Here is a 27,018-nt window from a genome sequence, read left to right as displayed (position 1 = left end):
GGGATGATTGAGCGTTTGTATTTGCCAATGGGTCTAGAGGTGGCATGGAAAAGAACCGTCCAGGGTTCAAGGGGGATTTGCACCTCAGTGATCTGGGATATCAAGTTTAAGACTTCTGTCCAGTAAGGGCGAATGAGGTGACAAGACCACCAAATGTGGGCATGGGTGGCAATTTGACCGCAATTCCTCCAACAGAGTGGAGAATTACTAGGAAACATACGGTGAAGCTTGGCAGGAGTGTGGTGCCATCTAGTAAGGAGCTTGAAGTTAGATTCAGTCATGGAAGAAGCCAGGGAAGAGACATGCGTGAGCTTGAGCATCTTATCCTTTTGTTTATTAGTAATAGTAATTCCCAAATCCTTCTCCCACCGGGATAGATATTCTGGATACAAAGGGCATTGTAAGTCTAGAGGGGCCTTGTAGAATTGGGAGATAGAGCGTGTAGGAGGATCTCTAGGCAGGAGAATTTGTTCTATGCTGTTAAGATCTGGGATACCTCTTAAGGGACGTGGCAATGTATGGAAAAAAATACTCAATTGCTTGTATCTCCATTTCAAACATACATTAGTTATGTGTAATCGTGTGTCTTCCATTTCCTGGCTGTTTGGCTGTGTTAAATATGTACAGTGGGTATAGAAAAGAATCGCCCCCTTTAAAATAATTTAATATTTTCTGCTTAGCTACCGTTGATTTATTCTCCAAACTTTTGCTTGTTTAACAGTGCAATGCGTGCATGTTTTTTTTTCTAATAATAATAAATACATTTTTCCTGTGATTTATGATCATGTGTCCTCCCTTGCTCTTCATCCCGATCTAAGGGAGCCAAGTGGGAGGGGCTGAGATTCCCTGCTCTCCCACAACAATATACTGTGAGGCATTGCAGAATCAGGGGGAGGAGTAGCTTCAGAGAAACCATACAGCCAATCAAGGGGGGGCGGGTAGGCAGAGCGGGGAGAGAAGGAGAGTAGACGGAAGGGGTGGGCAGGAGAGGAGATTGTGTTCTTACTGAAAACTACGGAGCTGACAGGGAGTGGGAGGGGTAGAGGGGAGATGCAGAGACACGTAGGAGAGAAGCTGAATGACAGAGGCACATAAACTGACCACGCTTTCATGGCTCAGCAGCCATGCTAAACATGGTCAGCTCGCAGAGGGGAAGTCAGGACCAGGCATGATCAACCAGATCCTGTAGAAGATACAAAGGGACAATTGACAAGGCAAAAGCACTATGCTACAGCTTGTGCCTTAAAGGGACAGGAGCATGATTTTTCTTTTTTTTGGGGGGGGGTGGGGCTAATTAACCATTGTTTAGGGCCTATTGTGACTGATGATAGTTTTATTGACTCACAGAATTAATTTTTATAGAGGAAAATTAAGATTTGCCATCCTGATTTAAAAAGCCAGACTCTGTAGCTGAATACCACCTTTGGTGATGCAGGAAAAAGGAAAAGAAGTTGCAGTGTGCATATCGTAACCTTCAGGAAGTACACCCTGTGTGATTCTGGGGGGGCTCTCTGGATTACTACAGTGGTGATTTACATTTAAAATGTATTTAAAGAGTAAAGTGGGGTACACACTGTAAGAAAATCGGGTGAACGATCGTCCGATTTTTCTCGTTGTTTCACAGCAAATCGGAAACGACGATCGAAAATTTGGACGAAAATTCTTGTATGACAAAGGCTTTTTTTTTTTGTTGCTTATTGTTTCTGATTTTCCTTAATGTGTACGAAAACGGTACACATTAAACGAAAATCATTTGTTCTGTTCCCCAGTGAGAAATATTTTGGAGATTGTCCCTTTGGGAATTTTCGGACCAAAATTCGGAATCGGCTGTCGAAAGTTGTGTACACACTATACGAAAATCAAAAACATTCACCCGATTTTCTTATAGTGTATACGAATCCTTACAGCGGAGTTCCACCCAAAAATGGAATATCTGACTTATTGTAGACTTCTGGAAAAATCAGTAAGCCAATTACACAAGCAGGAAATTATGTTTGGGGGGAGGGGGGAGGCGTTCTGTATACATTCTGTGTACAGAACACCTCCAGATGGCCACATTGAAGAGAAAAGGTAATTTTGAATAACATTCAATTACAATATGACTTGAGTCACAACTGTACACGCTATATTATTATTATTATTTTTTGCAATTTTTTTTCCCCACAAAAGTGGAGTTACCCTTTAATTTGAGAGTGAAAATTTGGTGAAAACAAATATTGAGCCCCTAACAATAACTCTGCCTGGAGTTACTTTGCATTCTCACAGAAGTCCTTTTATTTCTTCTTGCTAAATTGCACCACATTGCATGTGTTAGGTGGTCAGTTCACATTTAAGTAGCACGTTGAGAGTCTTGGTAACTACAGTTTGAATATATGTTCTATAATATTGTTGTCGGGGTGGATTTAATTTAAATCAAGTTGATTTAAATCATGATTTATATCGCTAGTAAAAAGGCTTGATTTAAATCAACTCGGTTTAAATTATTATTTTTTAAAAGCAACTGTCATCTCTGTCTCACATCACTCCTCTGACCCGCTGTTGACTCACTGACAGTAATCAAGTGAAAAAGTGCAGCGCAAATTTAAAACTAATATATATATAAATAGAAAAATAATTAATTACATAGTGCTCCCTCCACTTGACTCTGAAGAAGTCCCTCCCACGGGACGTAACGCGTACGTAAGGGGAGGAGTTACGCAGGACGTCACCCCGATCGTCGCTGCTGTGGTTTCTGACATACTGTTACAGCATACACTCGGCTCATGAGTGTTTTTAAATGTGAGTGCCCATTTTTATTTCTTTATGCAGCATTAAAACCTGGTTTATACGGAGAGCACTAGATTCTTCTGTGTTTTTTCCTATGTATGGTTGTTTGCTGGTACCATCCATGGTATGATGTTTCCTTTGGAGATCTGATGCAATTGAGATTACTGCTGATATGCTTTGTGACCAGTACGGGTCGAAGCATTAAGGTGAGAGTCCATCTTGCATGCCCTGGTGGATTCCCTATCGGTGTTTCTTTTCACCTTCACTTCTGCTGGATTCATTTTTTTTGTTGATACACTTATATAAGGACTTTATTTGGACACGTGGACATTTATTATCACTGGCTTACATTTATATATTTTCACTGTGCAATATTTTCACTATGTAATTAATTATTTATCTATTTATATATTTATTCGTTTTAAATTTGCACTGCACTTTTTCACTTGATTTATGTATTTTGGGAAATTTTTAAGCCAGTGCTGGCTTGCATACGTTAGTTTTATTTTTTATATATTCCAGCGCTGAATATTTCACCTTATATTTGACTCACTTACAGTCCCATTCACTTTAACGCAGGGGGTCACAAACTGGTGGCCCTCCAGCTGTTGCAAAACTACAAGTCCCACGAGGCATTGCAAGGCTGACAGTTACAAGCATGACTTCCACCGGCAGAGGCATGATGGGACTTGTAGTTTCGCAACAGCTGGAGGGCCACCAGTTAGAGACCTGCGACGTTACGACGCACGGGGGCGGAGAACGGCGCCAAATTCATAAAAGTAAACAAACACCTTACATACAGTATACTGTAATCTTATAGATTACAGTACTGTATGTAAAAAATACACACACCCCTTGTCCCTAGTGGTCTGCCCAGTGCCCTGCATGTTCTTTTGTATAATAAAAACTGTTCTTTCTGCCTGCAAACTGTAGATTGTCCATAGCAACCAAAAGTGTTCCTTTATGTCAAAAATGGTTTTAGAGCAGCTAGAAAACAGCGATAATAAATTATAATCACTTGTAGAATTGTGCGATAGCGATTTGTGGGGAAATTCATCATAAAAAAATTAAAGTAATGACAGCGACAATTCTGCAACTGAGCAAATTTCAGTGATTTTGAGTTGATTACATTATTGAATAATTTTTATTATATTATTATTTGTTATAATTATGTATAATTATTTATTATATTATAATTTATGATTTTGTTTTTCAAACTTTTTCATACCCGGGATGCCTACTAGACTCTTGTTTGGTCAGATTTAAGTGAGTTATTCCTAAGAATTACAGGCCTACAGTATAAAACACCAAATTTCCATGCAACATAATGGTACCGCTTTCAGCACCTAAAATCTGAAATAATCATACCGCCAGGGAGGTTAATGTGACATTGGGGGTTATCCACTTTGCAGTACAAGTGCAAACTACAAGTGCAAAGTGCACTTGGAAGGGCAGTCGCTGTAGATCCGAGGGGGACATGCAAGGAAAATAAAAAACAGCATTTTAGTTTGCACATGATTGGATAATGAAATCAGCAGAGCTTCCCCTCATTTCAGAACTTCCCCTCAGATTTACAGCGACTGCACTTCCAAGTGCATTTGCAGTGCACTTTGCACTTGTAGTTTGCACTTGTAGTGCAAAGTGGATTTGCCTTTCGTAAATTATCCCCCATCGCGTGAATGCATCAATGCAGTACATGTTATCTCAGCTTGCAGAGCTTGGATTTATTGAACGAGTTTACTAAAAATGGAATTATTGCAGAATTTACAGCCTTGCGCTATATAACTAAGCTCCATTTCATTCTGAATAAACTAAATCATTAATGTATCTTAAATAGAAAACTATCTTTAGGTAGATTTTTTACTCCAAAAGCATTTTATTAAAATAAATTTGTTAAAAAATCATTGATTTATATCCACCCTAATTGTTGTACAGAACACAATCAATGTGCTATTTTGGTAATACTCCACAGTCCTTATCACCTATTAAACATTCTCTTCCTCAGAATAAACCAATGCATAGTTATCTCTGTTTAGAAATGTAATATCATTAGGGCATGCCTCTGGACATAATGTAAAGGTCTTCTTGTCTCTGCGTTGTGTACAGTACTAACCTAAAGTGCACGTTTTCTCTGCCTCTCCCTGTTTTTCTTGCATTGCTTGTCAGTAAATAGCCATTCTCATCTTCCATTGTCTGAACACGGTTGAGTTTACAGGTTGCTTTGAAACCTTGGCGTGTATCCACAATGGCACGGCTATAGGTTGTGTGCATAACTCAGAAAACTCTGGCCTCTATTGGAGCAGATTGCCACTGAGACATATATGCGTTTTCAAAGTCACGGGAGCAAGCCTGGAAAACGAGGCTCTTCTCTATAAAACATTAAGCCATAAATCATTGTGAAATTCCCACCCCAATAAATCTTCCACAATGAAAACCTTTTGATACTCATTCGTTATTAATGACAAGGAGAACTTAATTCTGTTGGCAAACAGTGGTGTTCCAATTTTATACATAGCATTTAACAGTCTAATGAGAGATGAATTTATACGTGCTGGCTTCAGGTTTACTCTTGTCGGGAAAGTTTAAAGCCGAGGGTTCTTTACTCCGTGTATATATATCTTGTTTTCCTGATGAATATTAATGCCTAACGAACAATCTGACACTGTCGGTTTGTCATTGTTAAAGGGAGAGCTGTAGTTGCAGAGGTGGAGTTTGCCATTTTCTAATCCAAACTTCTTTTAATGAAGGCATTTGCATAAAGATAATGCTCTGTTTTTAAGTGATGAGCCCTTCTTATTTATGCTTTCAGTTCTTTGTGACAACAGCAAAAAAAGAAAAAATCAGATCTTCCACCTTTAACATTTCATTATAACTAAACATAATACAAATGTTTGAGTCTCTTATTTGAAGATTTCTGCTCGGGATAAATGAGTACACCCCAACAAATTTGTCAGAAAACCTTTACTTTCCTTTCAGAATCAACATTTTTTATGGGTCAATAGACCGTATTTATCGGCGTATACCGCGCACTTTTTTGCCCTGAAAATCAGGGCAAAATCGTGGGTGCGCGATATACGCCGATACCCGCTTTCCCGCGCCGAGTTTGAATACTGCGCCGGCATATACTGAGCGCAGTACACTCGTGTATTGTCGGGCAGTCTCGGCTCCTCTCGCGCTGACGTCTTGGACGTACAGGACGTCAGTGCGAGAGTAGCCAAGCCTGCCCGAGTGTACTGCGCTCGGTATATGCCGGCGCAGTATTCAAACTCGGTGCGGGAAACGAGCGGGGAGGACACCGCAGAAGGAAACCGGACCCGGCGAAGAGGACACCCGAAGCCGCAGAGGGACGCCAGACCCGACGAGGCCGCAGATGGACGCCGCGCAAGACACCAAACTGTAAGTACAAAAATATTTTTTTCCACAGGAATTAGGGGCAACTTTAGGGGTGCGCGCTATACGCGGGAGCGTGCTATACCCCAATAAATACGGTACTTCAAAATTCTCCCACAAATGCGGGCTGTTGATTGCAACCAAGATTTGTTAATTTGCACACACACAAAAAAAGATTTTTCTAACAAATTCATTCTAGACCATGTTGCAAAAATGAATACACCCACTAAGCTCTGGGGAAAATTATTGTAACTGCACTTATAAAGGGCAGTCTACTTGCCTTTAGTAAACCATCCCTAATATCACCCTTACAATCTGGGTAAATATTGCTCATTTACAGATTTTTTTTATTCCACATGTTTTTCATGCTTAACCTCCCTGGCGGTATGATTATTTCTGATTTTAGGTGCGGAAAGCGGTACCATTGTTTTGCAAGGAAATTTGGGGTTTTACACTGTATTCCTGTAATTCTTAGAAATAACTCACTTAAATCTGTCCGAACAAGAGTCTAGCAGACATCCCGGGTATGAAAAAGTTTAAAAAACAAAATCATAAATTATAATATAATAAATAATTATAACAAATAATAATATAATTATAATAAAAATTATTCAATAATGTAATCAAATCAAAAACACTGAAATTTGCTCTGTTGCAGAATTGTCGCTGTCATTACTTTTATTTGTTTATGACAAATTTCCCCACAAATCGCTATCGCTCAATTCTGCAAGTGAATCTAATTTATTATCGCTGTTTTCTAGCTGCTCTAAAATCTCTTTTGACATAAAGGGACAGTTTTTGGTTGCTATGGACAATCTACAGTTTGCAGGCAGAAAGAACAATTGTTATTATATAAAAGTGCATGCAGGACACTGGGCAGACCAATAGGGACAAGGGGGGTGTGTATTTTTTACATACAGTACTGTAATCTATCGCACTGATCCGCAGACGGAAGGAAAAATAGGGTTTTCTTCCGTCTGCAGAATCGGATCATTGCGGAGGCGGACAAGATCGGGTGTCAGCGGATGTTCATCCGCTGACACCCGCAATCTCATAGGGACCAATGTATGTCCCTTTTTCATCTGCAAACGGATGAATGAAAAAGCGGACATACGGTCCGCACGTGTGAAAGGGGCCTAACAGATTAGAACACTTTACTGGTGAGCAAAGAAAGCAGAGAGCCTTTGCAAAATGCTTTACCTCATAGTAGGTTGTTTTTGAAGCAATCAAAGGCATTCTAGAATAAAGAAGCAAGGGTGGAAGGTTCCTTTAAGTATTTCTGCTGTTTAACCATGGGGAGGCCTATTACATATTTTCTTGTAAATATGTTCTTTTAGTAATGGAAAAGCAAAGCTGAGGAGAAAAAAAAAACAAACCCAGGTGTCATTGTGAACATTTGTTTTTGCTTAAAAAAAAAGCATACACAGTAAATTTAAGATGAATATAAAAGTTAAGTTGCTGAGTAGAGAAGCTGACTTAAGGCAGGAAAGATTTTTTTTTTTCAATATTATGAACCCTGCGCTTTGTGAACATTTCTTTCTAATGCACAATAAGTGACTAATAAAACCAGCAGAAAGAAGCGTAAGCAATTTTTACTTTTTACATTTCAGAATAAGAAATAACTCGGAGGCTCATAACAGCAAAACATTCCACAAAGCTGTAAAACAAAATAAATAAATCTAGTTTGCTTTGTATGTTTGGTGTTTCAGGGCTCTGTAGATATCTATGCTCAACCAAAACATAGATGTGCCACTTTTAAGGTGAACCTGTGGCCATACTCTGGACATCCAAGTGTTTATATATTACTAAGTATACAGTGCATCTGGAATGTATTGACACGCTTCACTTTTTCCACATTTTGTTACGTTACAGCCAAAATTGATTAGATTCATTATTTTCCCCCAAATTCTACAAACAATACACCATAATGCTAACATGAAAGAAGTTTGCTTGATGCCTTTGCAAATTTATATATATATAAAAAAAAAAAAATAACATAAGTACATAAGTATTCACAGCCTTTGACATGGCACTCAAAATTGAGCTCAGGTGCATCCTGTTTCCATTGATCTTCCTTGAGATTTTTCTACAACTTGATTGGAGTCCACCTGTGGTGAATTCTGTTGATTGGACATGATTTAGAAAGGCACACACCTGTCTATATAAGGTCCCACAGTTAACAGTGCATGTCAGAGCAGAGGTATGGCCGTTAACCTCAAAGGTTATATTGTTTACATACGTTAGGAAGTATTTATTGATGGTAATTAGACTTGAGGAGGTATTCATTCATGAGAAACATTTGGATGGGGTCATTATCTGTCACTCTGAAAGACAGGATGTAGATCAAAGACTGCCAATCAAATTGCTCAGCTATTCAGTGGATAGGGAATATAATTCTGGAGGTCAATCTTGTTAATCAGAATATTCTCTGTATATTCTCTGAATATGGCACAGGTCTATAACTGATTTAGTCAAATGGGACTTTGAATTACTCTGTTGGATTTGTATCATCTGTGGAATTTGGACTTTATTCTGTATTGGAAGTCAAATTAATGCACTCTCTGGAGCAGGGCTGTGGAGTCGGAGTCGAGGAGTCGGAGGTGGGGGAAAATTTTGGGTACCTGGAGTCGGAGTCGGCAAACAGTGCACCGACTCCGACTCCTACTAAATTTAGATTGGAATTTAAAAAAAAAAAGAAGCAAGTTTAAATGTCCCAATTCACAAAAAGTTATAATTAATGACTTCTCTACTGTAAGAATAAAGACCAATGCATGCAGTGCCTCACGTAACCGCAAAACGAACACGTTAAGTGACCGTGAAGAAGCATGCTTTTCATGTGCTTCACTATATGGCACGCAACGCACAATTAGGAGCTGCAATACTTATACTTTCCATAGTGTTGTGTTCTGCTTTTACAGGGAACGCAACGTCCATGTGTAACCTAGCCTCTCACTGATAAGGGATTAAATAAATATGTTTTTTGCAGGACTAGAGAGTGAGACACTTGTATAAGTGAAGGGAATGGAGGGCCAATAGTTCAAGACTGAAGCTGTAAACCATTGGAAAAACTGCTGTCATTTAGCTAAGGCTATAAAAACTTGTAAACTCCGATTGTTAGCTTAAACTTTAAACATGACTATGGGATTCTCCTAGGAAAATCATGTTTTAGAATAAAAAACGTTGTTTTCATTGTGTTTGTCTTTTGCTTAAACTGTGCAATACAGTAGACTGTTGGCTTTCCAGCCAGTTGTCCTGTGGTAGGTTGCGTTTCTTTCCCTCAAGGAATGTATAAAATACATTCGCATATTAATACAGAGGAGTCGGAGTCGGGGAGTCGGAAGTACATAAAACTGAGGAGTCGGAGTCGGAGTCGGAACATTTATCTACCGACTCCACAGCCCTGCTCTGGAGAGCCTGGTGTGTTGCTGCGGAACAACATAATTTATAGTCATCATACTAACGCCTAAATATCAATTATCTAACCGGACTCCAATATATATGACTTCACTACACCGATGTCACCCATAGAGTTACTATGGGGCTTCAGTCGTGGGCTGCCTGTCCGGTATCCAACTCAACACTGAAGCCGCTGCTGACAGCTGGTGCTGGGACTGGTCTGGATCGTCAGGAGAATAGATAATTATAGCCATTTTTGCTTTACAGGGTTAGATAGATTAGGTTTTGAATGTAGCAGAGAGCAGGTTTAGCATTTTAGGTTTTGCCTGAACTTCCACTGTAAGTTGCCGCTAATTATAAACTATGAGTTTTGAAAATGTTATTTATATTGGGCATTAGGAACTGTATGCCCTTGGAAATTTGTCATCAGAAAGATATCACAAAAGTGCCATGTGGATGCAAAACTAACATTTGTCCTTGAAAGAGGTATGTCTTTCCTTATTCCCATCGCAGACTGCAATCTTGTCACCAACTGACCAATGGCACAGACTGGTGCCTGGTTAGTGAGTGGTTTGGTTTGACTACTTTAATCCAGTAGCTTAAAGAGTGTTCAAACAGAGCACAATTGCCAGGTTAGAACTGGCTGGCTTGTGGCAACCTTAGGCCATGGTTAAAATGTTTTTTTCACCCATCCATAGTTTGGAATTGGAATATAGGAAGTCCTCTGCATCTATTGGTGACTTGTATGCCGTTTTGGCTGTACTCTGCTCTCCACACATACCACATGCACACCAGGAGCCAGGAAGTTAATGGGATGGACAGGACATAGGAAGGAGGGACAGGTTTTAACATTTTGTAGAATTATTTTTTTAGCCACCAACCAGATATTGGAAGTCATATCCCCAGTGGGGTCAAAGACAACAGGAAACACCCAAAAAAAGTTTCAAACACCTAAAGCTAAAGGAAAAGAAGACAACAAATCTGTAGGTAGGGTCCACAACCTGTGATTTCAAATAGAGACCTCTTTGAAAGAGAAGTAAGAGAGAGACCGAGGAACATAAAGCAAAGTTCTATAATTAAATTTAAAAAAGGAATTGGAAGTATTTCAGTTTTGTCAGCTTGCAGGAACAATGCACTTAAAACCGAATCCCGGATAAGTTACAGCTGTCTGTGTAGGTTCTAGTTAATGGCAACTGAGTTTAGTGTATCATTTCTCGGCAAGGTGGCAGCGTAATAATGAATATATTGAGCAATGGCCATCGAGCCTCCTGTTTGTTGCAGGAGGAATCCTCCGGTGGGAAGAGCTGGAGTCTTAGCAGAAAGATATAAGACTGTAGTTAATTCCACCGAAGTTTGGGGAAATCAGAAATGGCTAGTATTCATTGCATTGAATTTATTTATGTACTACATGTCCATATCTTTTTAGTGAAATCTCCAAGTCCTCTCTGAGTGATGGTAATGTTATTCCATACAAAGCTCTAGCTGCTCGTTGTAGTGGGATTTGAAGATTGAGAGAAGTTTTTGGTACACAAGTGTCTGAAAGGTTTCAAGTAAAATAGTATTGATGTACTGTACCTTCTCTTTTGCCACAACTTGAAAAGTTCAAACACTTGTGATATGCTACAAATGTGTTCCCGCTTGACTCACAACTGAATCATAAATCTGTATAAAGGGACTTAGTAAGGATGCTGGTAGTTTTGCTAATTAAACTCCGTATTGAACGGAACATGCACTGACATGTTCCTGAAATACATTGGAAGGTTTCCTTTTTCAGGCGCCTTGCATTTTTGTTTCTTTGAAACGTACTGGTAATGTATTGGAAAATTTGAAGCCAGTCAGATCACTTCATTTAGAAGATAACAACACCTGCTTCACTTATTTGCTTCACGCTCTTGTAAAACAAACTCCTTTGACACAGTTCATATTGATGCAGAAAAAATTGTCAGGCCCAATTCACACTACTGTATTTAAAAGCCATAGAAAATACAGTACATCCAAACAAATCGGCGTGCAGAGATCATGGTGCACAGTGGAACAATGGATAAAGCACTGAATCACGTAGGAGCATGAATACAATCTTTCCCTTTATACATATCTGATTTTTTTTGTATACAGCAATGTTTACTGTCATTCCTGAAATGCCGTTTCCTTTTAAAACATAATTAGTGCCCATGATTTTTTTTTTTTAAGGCATTTCACAAACTTTTCTATGTGTGTATATATATTGTGAGGGGTTAGCTCGGTAGCGGGGTGTGTGACCCCTTGGTTGGGTTCACCACACCCTGAATTTATACAGACTGGCAGTCGAAGACGGTTGAAAACAAAGTTTCTGGTTTATTTTTCCATCTTGCTGGAAAACAATTGCAAGCATCCAAACAGCATAAACAAAATCAAACATAAAATAAATCCTAGCCACTCTGGGCATCTACCTTCCACACAGGAACCTATCTATGAAGTCTAACACAGCCTACTGCTGGGTAGACAGTGCTGGTCATACAGCACAAAACAATAGTGTTTTGATTTTTATCACACAGAAAAATCAATCCTCTCCTCACCTCCACCGAAGACCTTCTGGCACTGCTCTCCTACTCACACAGCCTTAGGAGTGATGCAGCCAATTAGTGGTAATCATTTAGGCTTCTTATAGAGGCCTTAATTGCCTCATTCTGAACAGATGGAGTCTTTCAACGCCCTTAGACCTTGTCTGGCTATTTCTCGCAGCCGACACCTAATAATGATTAGTGTATTGTCTAAGCAAGTCAGAAATGTATGTCCCGTTTGTGACAACACCCACAGATTTACCTGACTTCCTGTCACAATATATATATATATATATATATACAGTACAGACCAAAAGTTTGAACACACCTTCTCATTCAAAGAGTTTTCTTTATTTTCATGACTATGAAAATTGTAGATTCACACTGAAGGCATCAAAACTATAAATTAACACATGTGGAATTATACATAACAAAAAAGTGTGAAACAACTGAAAATATATTTCATATTCTAGGTTCTTCAAAGTAGCCATCTTTTGCAGCAGACACATCTCTAGAACTGGTAAGAGGAGACTGTGTGAATCAGGCCTTCATGGTAGAATATCTGCTAGGAAACCACTGCTAAAGAAAGGCAACAAGCAGAAGAGACTTGTTTGGGCTAAAGAACACAAGGAATGGACATTAGACCAGTGGAAATCTGTGCTTTGGTCTGATGAGTCCAAACTTGAGATCTTTGGTTACAACCCCCGTGTCTTTGTGCGACGCAGAAAAGGTGAACGGATGGACTCTACATGCTTGGTTCCCACCGTGAAGCATGGAGGAGGAGGTGTGATGGTGTGGGGGTGCTTTGCTGGTGACACTGTTGGGGATTTATTCAAATTGAAGGCATACTGAACCAGCATGGCTTCCACAGCATCTTGCAGCGACATGCTATTCCATCCGGTTTGCGTTTAGTTGGGCCATCATTTATTTTTCAGCAGGACAATGACCCCAAACACACCTCCAGGCTGTGTAAGGGCTATTTGACCAAGAAGGAGAGTGATGGAGTGCTGCGCCAGGTGACTACCTCTTGAAGCTCATCAAGAGAATGCCAAGAGTGTGCCAAGCAGTAATCAAAGCAAAAAGTGGCTACTATGAAGAACCTAGAATATGAAATATATTTTCAGTTGTTTCACACTTTTTTGTTATGTATAATTCCACATGTGTTACTTCATAGTTTTCATGCCTTCAGTGTGAATCTACAATTTTCATAGTCATGAAAATAACGAAAACTCTTTGAATGAGAAGGTGTGTCCAAACTTTTGGTCTGTACTGTATATATATATATAGTTACAGTATCTCACAAAAGTGAGCACACCCCTCACACTTTTCTAAATATTTTATTATATCTTTTCATGTGACAACACTGAAGTTCACATTAAACTACTGATCACAGCACAGTACTAATGGCATTCCCTAAAAAGAAAGAAAATGACACTGAAGAAATGACACTTTGCTACAATGTAAAGTAGTGAGTGTACAGCTTATATAACAGTATAAATTGTCCGTCCCCTCAAAATAACTTAACACACAGCCATTAATGTCTAAACCGCTGGCAACAAAAGTGAGTACACCCCTAAGTGAAAATGTCCATATTGGGCCCAATTAGCTATTTTCCCTCCCCGGTGTCATGTGACTAGTTAGTGTTACAAGGCTTCAGGTTTGAATACTGGTCACTGGAAGTTCAACATGGCACCTCATGGCAAAGAACTCTCTGAGGATCTGAAAAAAAGAATTGTTTCTATACATAATGATGGCCTAGGCCAGTGATGGCGAACGCGTGGCACGCGTGCCGCTCTCGGCACGGCAAGCTGTTTCGGTGGGCACGCCACACGCCATGAAAAATTTCAAAGAACACACTAAAATCCATTTGTCCCCACCGCACCCCAAACTACAACTCCCACAGTTCTCTAGGGCTATTGATGACGTGTCTGAGTGGGAGTGACAAAGAAGAAACTCCCGGGGGTGACGTGCGTGCGTGTGTGCGTACGCACGCTGATCCAATCAAAGAAGCTGTCTCATCCACACCGCACAAATCAGCGGTGACGTGACTGGGAGCACACACGGCTGGAATCAGAGGAGCCTTTCGGCGGGAATAATAAGCTGCTGGAGCAAGGTCAGACACTGGGAGACAGGAGTTAATGTGCAGTGTACGGTACAGTTATCTTGTTAGTCCTAAGCCTGCCCCACTCTAAGATATCAGGTGCTAGCTCTGCAAACAATCAATTGTGCAAAAAGAACAGACTCATTAGTGTCATTGGGAAACATTGTGCCCCATCATTGGTGTTATTCAGCCTCATTATTGGTGTCATTGGGAAACATTGTGCTCCCCTATTTTTTGTCATCATTGGTGTCATTGTGCCTCATTATTGGTGTCATTGTGCCTCATTATTGGTGTCATTGGAAAACATTGTGCCTCGTTATTGGTGTCATTGTTCCTCATTATTGGTGTCATTGTGCCTCATTATTGGTGTCATTAGGGAACATTGTGCCTCATTATTGGTGTCATTGTGCCTCATTATTGGTGTCATTAGGGAACATTGTGCCTCATTATTGGTGTCATTGTGCCTCATTATTGGTGTCATTGCATGTGTCAGGTAGGTGAGTGTAATGGTCAGGTAGGTGAGTGTAATGGTCAGGTAGGTGAGTGTAATGGTCAGGTAAGTGAGTGCAATGGTCAGGTAAGTGAGTGTAATGGTCAGGTAGGTGAGTGTAATGGTCAGGTAAGTGAGTGTAATGGTCAGGTAGGTGAGTGTAATGGTCAGGTAAGTGAGTGCAATGGTCAGGTAAGTGAGTGTAATGGTCAGGTAGGTGAGTGTAATGGTCAGGTAGGTGAGTGTAATGGTCAGGTAAGTGAGTGTAATGGTCAGGTAGGTGAGTGTAATGGTCAGGTAAGTGAGTGTAATGGTCAGGTAGGTGAGTGCAATGGTCAGGTAGGTGAGTGTAATGGTCAGGTAAGTGAGTGTAATGGTCAGGTAGGTGAGTGTAATGGTCAGGTAAGTGAGTGTAATGGTCAGGTAGGTGAGTGTAATGGTCAGGTAGGTGAGTGTAATGGTCAGGTAGGTGAGTGTAATGGTCAGGTAGGTGAGTGTAATGGTCAGGTAGGTGAGTGTAATGGTCAGGTAAGTGAGTGTAATGGTCAGGTAGGTGAGTGTAATGGTCAGGTAGGTGAGTGTAATGGTCAGTGTATGTTGCACAGTGCATTCTAAGCACAATGCATTCCTAATCCCTGCAGTCTGAGCGAATCTGGCAGAATCGTACATTTCTAGTCCCTTAGGGCTCATTTAGATAAGTCCCATCCTCTGTACAGAGCCGCTGGCAGGTTTAATTCTGTGTTGGCACTTTGCAAGAAATAAATTGCTCTTGTGTCGCGGTTTGGGCACTCGGGCTCAAAAAGGTTCGCCATCACTGGCCTAGGCTATAGGAAGATTGCCAAGACCCTGAAACTGAGTTGCAGAATGGTTGCCAAGACCATACAGTGGTTTAACAGGACAGGTTCCACTAAGAACAGGGCTCAACATGGTCGACCAAAGAAGTTGAGTGCACGTGCTCGGCGTCATATCCAGAGGTTGTCTTTGGGAAATAGACATATGAGTGCTGCCAGCATTGCTGCAGAGGTTGAATGGGTGGGGGTATCAGCCTGTCAGTGGGGTAGAACATAAATATCATGTACACATTTTAGGAACTGCAACTATTTTTATACACAGTCCACCCACTTTCAGTGGCTCAAATGTAATTGGACAAATGAATATAATCATAAATAAAATGTATTTTTTTATATATTTTGTTGAGAATCCTTGACTGCCTGAAGTCTGGAACCCATGGACATTATCAAGGACTGAGTTTCCTCCTTTCTGGTACTTTGCCAAGCTCTAACTGCAGTTGTCTCAGTTGTTCTGTGTGGGTCTTTCTGCCTTAGTTTTGCCTTCAGCAAGTGAAATGAATGCTCAATTGTGTTGGATCTGGCCATTGCAGAATACATCACTTCTTTTCCTTCAAAATCGTTTTGGATCATTGTCCATCTCTACTGTGAAGCGCCCTCCAATCAACTTTGCTGCATTTAGCTGAATCTTGGCTGACAGTATATCTCTAAACATTGTAGAATTCAGCCGACTGCTTCTGTCTTTTGTCACATCATCAATAAACACCAATGATCCAGTGCCACTGTATGCCATGCATGCTCATGCCATCACACTGCCTCCACCATGTCTTACAGATGATGTTGTGTGCTTTGGATCATGAGCTGTTCCAAGACTTCTCCACACTTTTTTCTTCCCGTCATTCTGGTACAGGTTAATCTTAGTTTTATCCTTCCAAAGAATGCTTTTCAGAACTGGATTGGCTTTTTTAGATGTTTTTTTTTGCAAAGCCTAATCTGACTTTTCTATTCTTCAGGCTCATTAATGGTTTGCACCTTGTGGTGAACCCTCTGTATTTGCTTTTGTGAAGTCTTCCCTTTATTGTAGACTTTGACAATGATACACCCACCTCCTGGAGACTGTCCTTCACTTGTCTGGATGTTGTGAATGGGTTTTTCTTTACCATAGAGAGGATCCTGCGATCATCCACCACTGTTGTCTTCCGTAGACGTCTTGAGAGACCTTTTTATGTTGTGTGTTCTTCTTTCCTCAGAATGTGCCAAACTATTGATTTGGCCACTTTTAATGGATTTGTTTAATTTGTGAAGCCTTACAATGTCCTGTTTCACTTGCATGGAGAGCTCCTATTGAACACATGATATAGGTTCACAGCAATAGATTCCAAATGCAAATACCACACTTGGAATCAACTCCAGACCTTTTACCTTCTCAGTTGAAAAATAAATAACAAAGGAGTAGTCCACACCTGTCCATGAAACAGCCCTTGATTAAATTGTCCAATTACTTTTAGTCCCTTGAAAAAGGGGGGGTGGCTATTCTTAAGAGCTGTAATTTCTAAACCCTTACTCTGATTTAGATGTACATACCCTCCAATTAAACCTGAGAGTGTGTGCATTTTCAGCCCATATCCAATTATGCAACTATAGCTTGAATATGTTTTGCTACACACCCGAGAAGGAGTAAACTTGTGCCTGCCCCCCCCCCCTCAATATTGAGCACCAACCGCCACTACCTACCTTGATTTGCATCTTTGCTTCATTGTTTTGCCTGTTACATACCTGTTTACTGACCATCATGATCAATATTTCATCTTCATTATCTTTTTTAGGGAATGCCATTAGGACTGTGCTGTGATCAGTAGTTTAATGTGAACTTGATCTTGTCAGCATACATCATCACTGCACCTCAAACCAACGTGAGAAGGATTTCACTACTCTTGTTTTTTGTCTTTTATTATTTTTAATTGTAGCAGTACTGTGAGGACACACTCAGTCAGTGGTCATGTTTTTGACTTTTTAAACTTGACTTTTGGGTCCATTTACATTTGAGTGTTTTGTAGCTCGAAGCTCCAAAATGCTCAACATTTAAAATCCTATGGTTTTCAATTGTGCCTGTTCACCTGAGCATTGCTTAAAGTTTGTAGCTTGAAAAGGTACTTTTGCTACTTTTGATTTACAAGTTGGAAGCTTTTCCAGCCGCAATAGGAGCGCCTGAAAAACAACTAAACACACATCTTGCACATTTTTGTTCCCTAGTAGCTAGCTAAAAATTATAAAAAAAAAAATGCTCAAGCCTCAGATACTCGCAAAAAACAAAAAACAAAAAAAAACACTTGTGTAAGTGCTTAAAAAAAAAAAATCTGCAACAACCAAAGATGCTCAGCTCAAGTGTGAATGCAGCCTTTTTTGGAATTGTATCGTAGAGATCTCCTGTGAACATGGATCGCCAGTGGGCATGCATAGAGCTATAACCTTTTATTATATGATGTGCTGTACAACTCCCAACACAGGAAACCTACAGTGGATTGGTTTGGAAATTTGGCTTTTCTTGTGACGGAGCAGCTGTGTTCTTAAAAGCCTTTCATGCTTATTTTTTGTGTTTTGCATTTAACTAACCTTTAAACTATTGTAGCTATAAATAAATAAATAAATAATAAATCTGTTTATTTGGTGGAAACTGAGATGATAAAGGTGATTGTTCCTGCATCTCAAGCCCATACTTTTGGAAATGGTGACCGGTGATGCAAGGGCACAAATGCTTAGTAGATACTTCATGCAACAGATTTGTAGTTAGGCTCAGACTGGTGTGGTCAACAAACAATCAGTGAGGTACCAGACTAGGCCAAAGTAATGGTCAGGACCAGGCCAAAGTAATTTGGCAAGCAGTAAGGTTCCAGAAAACAAACACTCTTGCGCACAAGTATGTTGATCGGGTGATCTACAGTTTGAGATGGATAGTGTCTCAGGCCTTTCTGCCCTCCAGGATGGGGGTATCCTAGCAGTCAAAAGAGGCTCTGAAGAAGAAGGTTATGCTTTAAAATGCATCTTTGGGTCCTCTCTTTCATCATTTGGAGACTGTGGCCTTCAGACCGATTGTTATCACTTAAAGGCTTCTTACATTGCCGTTTCTTTAACATGTTTGTAAGTAGTTTTTATATTATTATTTAATAAAACTCATCTAAGAATAATGCACAAGGCTGGTGCGCCCTCTTTTCTTTTATCCCTCTTTTAAGCAGCAAGGTATCGGATGAGACACACAAGCTTCGTTAGGGTGAGACCAAAGTCATAAATCTGCAGGCAGAAAAGTGCAGTATCGCCATATGGAGACAGTTACAGGCCAGAATGTCAGGATCACTTAATTGTTCCTGCTCCTCATTCCAGCATCCGGGTTTTGGCTATTGCATTCTCCCTGTTTGTGTCTACCTGCAAGGTGATTGATGTGGTCAGTCATCTGGTATAAGCAAGCCAAACGCTCAGTCCCTTGCTTGTAATAGTGAGTGATACTTGTGTTGTACCTAATGGAGCTCCCTGTCTGTCCGTCCTGCTTTACTAGTTTGGATTTCCCTGTGTATGACTTTGGACCGGATTATTGGACTATTCCTTGAACTCAGCCTGCCTTTTTACCTGGACTATCATAGAACCACTCTACCTGTCTGCTAACTGCAAGTATCTCTTGGCTTTGCTCAGTTTGCATCTACCCTGGTGTGGTGGCCAGGCACTATAGCATTGTGTATAAGTCCTGGGGGCAACCGAGGACCGGTAGGCCTGCTTGCCTTAAGGGAAAAGGGGCTGCTATAGGTGAAGCGCACAGAAGCCAGCTATAGGGCCAGATTCACAAAGGTTAGCGGATCTTTAGATCCGTGTAACCTATGTGTTTTAAGATCCGCCCTCGCAAGTTTGTGAGGAAAGTGTCAAATTCACAACACACTTACCTCCAAACTTGCGACGGCGGATCCTAACTCCCCCAGCGGAATTCAAATTCCGCGGCTAGGGGAGTGTCATATTTAAATCAGGCGCGTTCCCGCGCCGATTTAAATACGCATGCGTCGTCCGGGGAATTTCCCGGCGTGCATTGCTCCCACTGACGTCAATAGGACGTCAGTGGTTGCGACGTGAGCGGGACTTGCGACGCGCGTGTTCGTGAATCGCCGTACGCAAACGACGTAGGAAATTTCAAAATCGACGCGGGAACGACGGCCATACTTAACAATACTTACCCCTGCTTTTAGCAGGGGTAAGTATACGACGGGTACCGCGCTACGGAAACGACGTAAGAACACAGCGTCGGGTCCGCGTACGTTCGTGAATTTCGCGTATCTCGCTGATTTACATATTATTCAGTGTAAATCAGCGGGAACGCCCCCGGCGCCATTTTTAAATCCAAAAAAAGATCCGACAGTGTAACACAGTGTGACACTGTCGGATCTCAGCCCTATCTATGCGTATCTGATTCTATGAATCAGGTGCATAGATAGGACCAGTAAAAATCAGAGATACGATGGTGTATCTGAGATACTCCATCGTATCTCTTCTGTGAATCTGGCCCATAGTGTCTGACCACCTGCGTTGGGGTAGAAGTGACACTGAGTCAGTAACAAGCAGTTGAAAACCAAAGAAAAGTCAGCAAAAGGGCCATCCAAAGAGAGTCAGGCCAGGTCACATGAAGACCACTTACCACTGAGCTTAGGAAAAAAAATGCTTTATATAGCATGATTGGAATCAACAACTGGTTCCATTAAGCCTGAATTTGAACAAGTACATTAGCGTGCCTCATAAAAGCTTGCATCGTTGTATGTTTTAAAAATGTTTTCTTTGTTATTTTAATACACTACATTATTCCACACTGAAGCCTACAATAGACAGAAATCATCCTTTTGTATTTTGAAAGGAATAATAAAGGACAATGTAGGGCTCTTCTCCTCAGTTGAGTGTATTCCTTTTTCGTTTAGGAGCTGAACATTCATTAGTTTGCAGTACTTTATGAGCAGCTTATGCTGCCATAGAATGTGGGACAGTGATGCTATTATTTGCTGGGCTGAACTTGACTGAATTGTTTAAAGAGTTCATTAAATCAAATTCTACAATGCAGATCTAGTCAATTAGAGGACAATTCTGGTCTGCAGTTTGATTCTGCCTTCTCTTATTTAGGATTAAGGCACTGGAAGACATGAAAGTCCCTTATACTTAATTGAGCGCTGTGTTTCTTGATTTGCATATATAGTACATCTGATTTGCATTGTACAAGTGTAACTGCGCAACTTTCAGCCCCTGCTGGTTACCCTACTATAAACTTGAGAGTTGTAATACATATTTTGTTCTCTTCAACATTCTATATGGAGGATCGTGCCTATTAAAATTCAGTTACAAGATAACCTCTGTCTCATTTTTAAGGGGATTTAATTGTTGTAACGGGGCTCTGTCAGCTGTTCTATATTTGAAATTCTCATTGAGGGCATTGCGGAAACCACCATTAAAATGGTGTCAAAAGATTAATTCTATAATCCCAATTCCTGTGAAAACCGGGGATGAAAGAGACGAAACAAAAATGCATTTTATTTTGCAAATGATCCTTAATTTGCCATGAAAATCAATTCCTCTACTGTAGTCAATTAATATGAATGGCTTCTAGCTCTTGGTAAAAATCGGTACAGATTAAAGGGCTGTGATCATGAGAAAGAAGCAGACCCTTGATCTTCTGCAGCCACCCTGCCAAGTTGGACTACACTGCTGGATTGGTTGTTGGGCACTCAATGTGGTCGTGTAGCGGAGCAGAATCTAAAACTGAGTTTGGAAGGGCTATCCATCTTCAGGTGGCTTAAACATACTGTTTTGTACAAGTTCTTCTACAGCTTTTAGTAATTATCGATTCCGCACTTTCCCTTTGCATAATTTGTCCAACAATTACTATTAACTGCATGTCAGGAACCATACACAGCTGTATCAGTACCATGGGGAACTAGGCCCTCTCTATTCATTGACGTTTCATTGTCAAAGAGGAATAGAAGATCGCACTATATAACATAAACAGTATTTTAATTACTATACAGTTTTTTCTTTTGTGTTTTTTTGTTTTGTTAACTGGATATAAAATGAGAAATTGCTTTAACTGAGAAATGAAAAGCTATTTTATATACTTTGGCCGGGATTCAGAAAGGACTTACGACAACGTATCTCCAGATACACCGTCGTAAGTCCAAATGTGCGCCGTCGTATCTATACGCGTATTCAGGAACTGAGATACGCCTGAAATTTGCCAAGATACGACCGACATAATTCTCCTACGCCGTCGTATCTTGGGTGCATATTTACGCTGGCCTCAAGGGGCGCTTCCGTAGATTTACGAGTTGAATATGCAAATGACCTAGATACGCCAATTCACGAACGTACAGCTTACGTCCGGCGTAAAGTTACCCCTGCTATATGAGGCGCAGTCAATGCTAAGGTATGGACGACGGAACAGCCGTCGGATTTTACGTCGTTTACGTAAGTGGTACGTGAATGGGGCTGGGCATAGGTAACGTTCACGTCGTTGCTATTGAGCCGTCGTATCTTAGGGCGTAAATTCAACGTGATTCTGAGCATGCATGCGCCGTACGGCGCTTCATTTACATGGGGTCACGATTCATTATAATACAACACGCCCACTACCAGCCTACTTTGAATTACGCGGGCTTACGCCGGCCCATTTACGTTATGCCGCTGTAACTTAGGGAGCAAGTGCTTTGTGAATACTGTACTTGCCTCTCTATGTTACGTCGGCGTAGCGCATATGAGATGCGATACGCCCACTCAAAGATATGCCAATGTATCTGAATCCCAGCCATAGAGGTTAAGGCTTAAATAGCTCAGAACTAGGCCACATTAGAGTAGGTTATATGTACTGTTCACCTACAGAAAAAAAAATCCCTTCCTTATTTTTTGCTTCTTTATTACTATGTTTTTAAGGGTTCTTTTCAGGGATACACTGTTCCATTCAGAAGGGGATCCATGAGCTGAACTTCTGCTGAATCAGAGCAGTACCGGATAGATGCTGGTTTTGTGACTTCCATGTTGGGTTTAGTCTGTGTACTCACTGTGGTGAACCCATGTTGGATCTATGGACTGTCGGATGTCTTGTGAGACTTGTGTCCATTTACATCAGGCTACTTTCTATTCATCATGTTTGGATCCTGAAAAAGATACAGTCCTTTTCAATTTTTTTTTCTGTACCTGGACAGGCTAAGAGGTGGGTGAATGTAAAGGGATACAAGTCTATATACATCCGCTAGCCCGTAAGTCTTCAGATTAGGTCTACTTGAAAAACTGAGAGGCAAATCTGTTCAGAAAGTCTGTGTGAAAGGGGCCGTACTATCTAAAATGGTACTTCTTTCTCTTGCACAAATCCAGGGAACTACAGAAGGCACGCTAAGTTAGTACTGGTTCACACTCATGCGATTTGTGATATGTATTGGTTTGCACAGACATCACATCACATGTCAAGGGAACTGTAACTGTGTGGTTTTGGTAAAGGTTTCTGTGATACTTTGGTGCATGTTCAGTGCGATTTGGCCACATAGAATATGCTAATCACATCCAAAGTTGCATCAAAGTCATACCACATAATCATACTGAAAATCGCATCAAAATCGCAGTAGTGTGAACCAAGTCTTATACATTTTTGTTGTACGTTGCATGCAAAGGTCAATTCACAAATTGCTGCAAATAAATAGATATACATTTTGGAAGTCAACCAATCCAAAAAAAAAAGTCTAATCAAATCCTGTGAGTAATGTTTGAGGCCTCGTACACATGAGGGGACATCTCCGATGAAAACGGCCTGCGGACCGTTTTCATCGGACATGTCCGCTCGGAGATTTCGGTCTGATGGTTGCACACACCATCAAACCGAAATCCGCGTGTACAGGATACGCGGTGATGTGGCCGCGCCGTTGCCGCGGCGACGTGCGCGACCCTGGAAGGTCAATGCTTCCACGCATGCGTCAAATCACTTCGGCGCATGCGAGGGCTTTTGGCCGAGCTGACATGTCCGGTAAGTCGTAAAAGACGACCGAACATGTCCGACAGACAGGCTCCCAGCGGGCATGTATCTTAGCATGCTAAGAAACATTTGTCCGCTGGAAACCTGTCCGATCCGCCGGAAAATTGTCCGGTCGGCCGTACACACGACCGAACATGTCCGCGGAAACTGGTCCACGGACCAGTTTCAGCAGACATGTTTGGGTCGTGTGTACGAGGCCTAAGGGTCAAGAAAACAAGTGCTTAAATTAACAGCTATAAAATCAATTACAAATAGATCCCCGCTTTACCTTTTTAAGATGTATGGTCAGCCTGGTTGATTGTACTGTACAGTATAGGTCTATGCATTAAGGTATAAAACCCTCTGGGTGCAGCTCCCCCGCCCCCAGTCCCCCCTTATACTTACCTGAGCCCAATTTAGATCCAACGATGTGTATGGGAGCAGCGGCTCTCCTGGGTTTCTCTCTCCTCATTGGCTCACACAGCCATGTAATTTATTCCATCAAACCTTTTTGGGGACCCAAAAAGAAGAGGAGTGGGACCGCTATGTGCAAAACCATTGTACAGAGCAAGTAAGGGTGACATGTTTGTTATTTAATAAAAAGAAGAAAAAACTCACAACCTTTACAATCACTTTAAGTGTCAAGGGAGACAGAAGTTAATTCATAATCATTTCTGTTTGCATTGCCTTAACCACTTGCCGACCGGCTCACACCGATATACTTCAGGCAAAGTGGTACATTCCAGAGAATGAGTATGTCTTTTCCTTTAAGACCCATAGCAGGCACGCCCGAGGCACGGAGGGGGACTCGATGCGTGTGGTCGGCGGGTGCGATTGCTGCGGGCCACCCACAATCGGCATGGGCATGTGAGCAGGAACAGAGATTTGTGTGTTAACACACAAATCCCTGTTCTGACAGGGGAGGAGATACAGATTGTCTGTTCCTACCAAGTAGGAACAACGATCTGGATCCTCCTCTAGTCAGTCCTATCCCATCACAGGTACAAACACACTTTCCCAGGGAACACATTTAACCCCTTGATTGCCCCCTAGTGTTAACCCCTTCCTTGCCAGTGCCATTCGCACTGTAATCAGTGGCTTTTTATAGCACTCATTGCTGTATAAACGTTAGGGGTACTAAAAATGTGTCAAAAGTGTCCAATCTGTCCACCGCAATGTCACAGTACCGCTAAAAATCGCAGATCATCGCCATTACTAGTAATAAAAATAAAAATGCCAAAAATCTTTCCCATAGTTTGTAGATGCTATAACTTTTGCGCAAACTAATTAATATACACTTATTGCGATTTTTTTAACCAAAAATATGTAGAAGAATATATATTGCCCTAAACTGATGAAGAAATTAGTTTTTTTACAAACATTTTTGGGGATATTTTATAGCAAAAATAAAAAATAAATATATTTATTTTTTTCAAAATTTACGCTCTTTATTTGTTTATAGAGCAAAAATAAAAACCGCAGAGGTGATCAAAAACCACCAAAAGGAAGCTCTATTGATGGGGAAAAAAAGGACATTGATTTTGTTTGGGTACACCGCTGCTCAACCGCGCAATTGTCAGTTAAAGCGATGCAGTGCTTTATCGAGAAAAAGGGCCTGGTCATTAAGCAGTAATATCTTACGGTCCTTAAGTGGTTAATCAAAATAAAATTCCATTGATATTGTTTTTAAAAGAATTTCATCTAAAAACATCCTTTTTTTATATGCAAAAGTGTGGCGTTATTATGCAGATTAGTGACATGCATTGCGAAAATAGAAATGACATTTAATAGTATGTGTTGCAAGTCCCTTGAGGAGGACGTGGATTTTGGGAAGAAGTTACACACAATTACAGTGGGTATGCTCTTCGTTCCCATTCCCAATAAACTGTATCTATGGTCAAAATTTTATATCATATATTCATTTCTACATTATATTTTTTATGATTTCTAGTCCACTCCTATTAATCTAAATAATCTTGAAGTTTGTAAACTTACAGTACTATGTAAAGATCCCCACACATTCACTTTCTTGAATTCTGTGATGTAATCACTATACTCTGTAAGTAGGCACTGCTGTGTCACACATTCCACAGAGCCTGCCTTCTGAACTACATAGGTGCTGAGAGGAGACATTTCAGGAGGCGGAGTCGGTACATAGATCACTGTTTACAGACAGCAAGGTACCATACGCCGTCATATCTCTGAGTGTGCGGGGTCGTATCTATGTGCCTGATTCATAGAATCAGCTGCGCATAGATTTCCCTAAGATCCGACCGGCGTAAGTGTCTTACACCGTCGTATCTTAGGCTGCATATTTACGCTGGCCGCTAGGTGGCGCTTCCGTATATTTACGCGAGGAATATGCAAATGAGCTAGATATGCCCATTCCGAAACTTACGTCTGGCCGGCGCATTTTTTTACGTCGTTTACGTTAGGCTTTTTGCGGCGTATAGTTACCCCTGCTATATGAGGCGTATCCTATGTTAAGTATGGCCGTCGTTCCCGCGTCGAGTTTTGAAAATTTTACGTCGTTTGCGTAAGTCGTTCGCGAATAGGGCTGGACGTAATTTACATTCACGTCGAAAGCAATGGCGATTTGCGGCGGAATTTCGAGCATGCGCACTGGGATTTTTTCACGAACGGCGCATGCGCCATTCCTAAAAAACTTCAAATACGCGGGGTCACAGTTAATATACATAAAACACGCCCACATCATCCACATTTGAATTGGGCGGGGGGCTTACGCCGACTAGGGTGACCACATTTCCAAATTACCATTCAGGGACACCCCCCTTCCCAAAAATTAGCTTGTGCTGTAACGAATCACAACACAGTGATAGGACACAACAGGTGGGATTTATGATTTCTCCAATCACAAGCAGGGGGCGGGGATTGTGCTCCTCCAGGCATTCCCGGCCAGGACAAGTACTGTCGGTGAGTAAAGCGGTGATGTGGCAACCTTTTTTGGGGGGCATCAGATTGGCCTGGGGGGGTGGCTCTGTCAATTTCATTCTGGGACACTGTATTGTCCTGGAATGAAGGTGCCCGGGACAGACCTGCAAAATGCGGGACTGTCCCGGGCAATCCGGGACACGTGGTCACCCTAACACCGACACAGATACGTTATGCCGCCGTATCTAAGGGCGCAAGTTGTTTCTGAATACAGAACTTGCGCCCAAATTTACGGCGGCGTAACGTATCTGAGATACGTTATATGAGATACGTTACGCCGGGCGGATAGATACACCATTGTATCTGAATCCAGCCCTAAGTGACTAACTGGTGGATTGTGTATGAGCTTACTGAGGCTGATATGTACATAGTTGACCATGTTCCTTCCTCTTTGATCCTTATCAGTGAATTCATTGTGTTACAGATGTCTGTCATAAGTGGAAATTGCAAACTGCAAGAGGTCCTGATTAAAAGTTCTATTGGAGAAATCCTGATATCCGGGTGCAAAGAAGGGATACACGAGATAAAGCTGAACGGTGATGGAGCTGCTGAATATGGGTGAGTTTAATATTCAACATTTA

At 41.1% G+C, this 27,018-nt stretch overlaps 1 protein-coding gene across 1 annotated transcript in view; it reads left to right on the top strand.

Moving 5' to 3' along the window:
- Window positions 1-27,018, top strand: part of MGMT (O-6-methylguanine-DNA methyltransferase) — a 622,894-nt gene that overhangs the window by 57,152 nt on the left and 538,724 nt on the right. The window contains exon 3 of the mRNA XM_040361401.1: window positions 26,862-26,995. Coding sequence (XP_040217335.1) covers window positions 26,862-26,995 — 134 coding nt within the window. The remainder of the gene's footprint in view (window positions 1-26,861; window positions 26,996-27,018) is intronic.

This window comes from Rana temporaria, chromosome 8, assembly GCF_905171775.1.
Source record: "Rana temporaria chromosome 8, aRanTem1.1, whole genome shotgun sequence".
Lineage (NCBI taxonomy): Eukaryota > Metazoa > Chordata > Amphibia > Anura > Ranidae > Rana > Rana temporaria.
The sequence above is the reverse complement of the archived record's forward strand: the minus strand, read 5'-3'. Positions and strand labels throughout refer to the sequence as shown.